Source organism: Verticillium alfalfae, genomic scaffold, assembly GCF_000150825.1.
Source record: "Verticillium alfalfae VaMs.102 supercont1.7 genomic scaffold, whole genome shotgun sequence".
Lineage (NCBI taxonomy): Eukaryota > Fungi > Ascomycota > Sordariomycetes > Glomerellales > Plectosphaerellaceae > Verticillium > Verticillium alfalfae.
Genome location: NW_003315032.1, coordinates 745,495 through 746,327, shown reverse-complemented (window position 1 = coordinate 746,327; position 833 = coordinate 745,495). Strand labels below are relative to the sequence as shown.

At 62.7% G+C, this 833-nt stretch overlaps 1 protein-coding gene across 1 annotated transcript in view; it reads left to right on the top strand.

Annotated features, from left to right (window-relative positions):
- The window catches only part of VDBG_06045 (predicted protein), a gene marked incomplete at both ends in the record, with an annotated part of 6,618 nt that extends 5,968 nt beyond the window's left edge, over positions 1 to 650 (top strand). Inside the window, one exon of the mRNA XM_003003557.1 lies at positions 31 to 650. Within this exon, the coding sequence (XP_003003603.1) occupies positions 31 to 650 (620 nt within the window). The remainder of the gene's footprint in view (positions 1 to 30) is intronic.
- Between the last annotated feature and the right edge of the window lie 183 nt (positions 651 to 833).

Genomic DNA, 833 nt, shown 5'->3' with positions numbered 1-833 from the left:
TGCCAATGCCGACAGCTAGGCCGTGCTGAGCGCAGCGCCGTCGCAAGGATCGTGAGGCTGCTGCCGCTGCTGCCGCTGGAGAGGCCACGGAAGCTGAGGCAAGACGTGCTGCGCGCGATGAGCGACGTCGCGCCCGGCCAGTCGAGGCATCTGAAGACGAGGAGGCAAGATTGCGACGACGTGAGGCGAGACGTGCTGCTCGCGCGGCTGAGGAAGACAATGGCCAACATCGGAGCAGCCGACGCCGCTCCACGCATCCGTCAGATACCGAAGGTGTCTACCCAAAGCAAAGATCCCGTCGCAAGGGCGAGGCCAAGCCAGCGTGGCCCCATTCCGGTACATCTTCCTGGGTCAAGGAGCACTCAGATGCGCCCCCGCCGCCGGAAACCGAAGACGAAGCCAGGCGCGAGAGGCGTGAGCGTCGTCGACGAGCCAAGACTGAGGATGCCACGGCGGACGAGGGCGATGATCGTCGCCGCCGCGCTCGTCGGGAGGAGAGGGAGCGGCGCAATGGCGCAGCACCGACGGGGGCGGGTGGCTCGGAAGGCAGCGATGAGCGGCGGCGATCTCTCTACGGGGGCGGCGGCGCGAGCGCAGCCGCCGAGCCGGCTCCACCTCGAAGCAGCTGGTGGAGAAAGATCACGGGTTGAGCCTGGCCTGTCCGTGGGACAAGAACTGGCTCGTGTCTTGATTTGTTTCTATGGAATTCTTGTGTATGAGCGAGCAAGCGTTTTTTCTTTCTTCATTTTTGAACCTTGAATTTCTTCTGCACCTACCACATGGCGAAAGATATCCCCCTCTTTTTCTACATTACCCAACCCTGGCATATACCC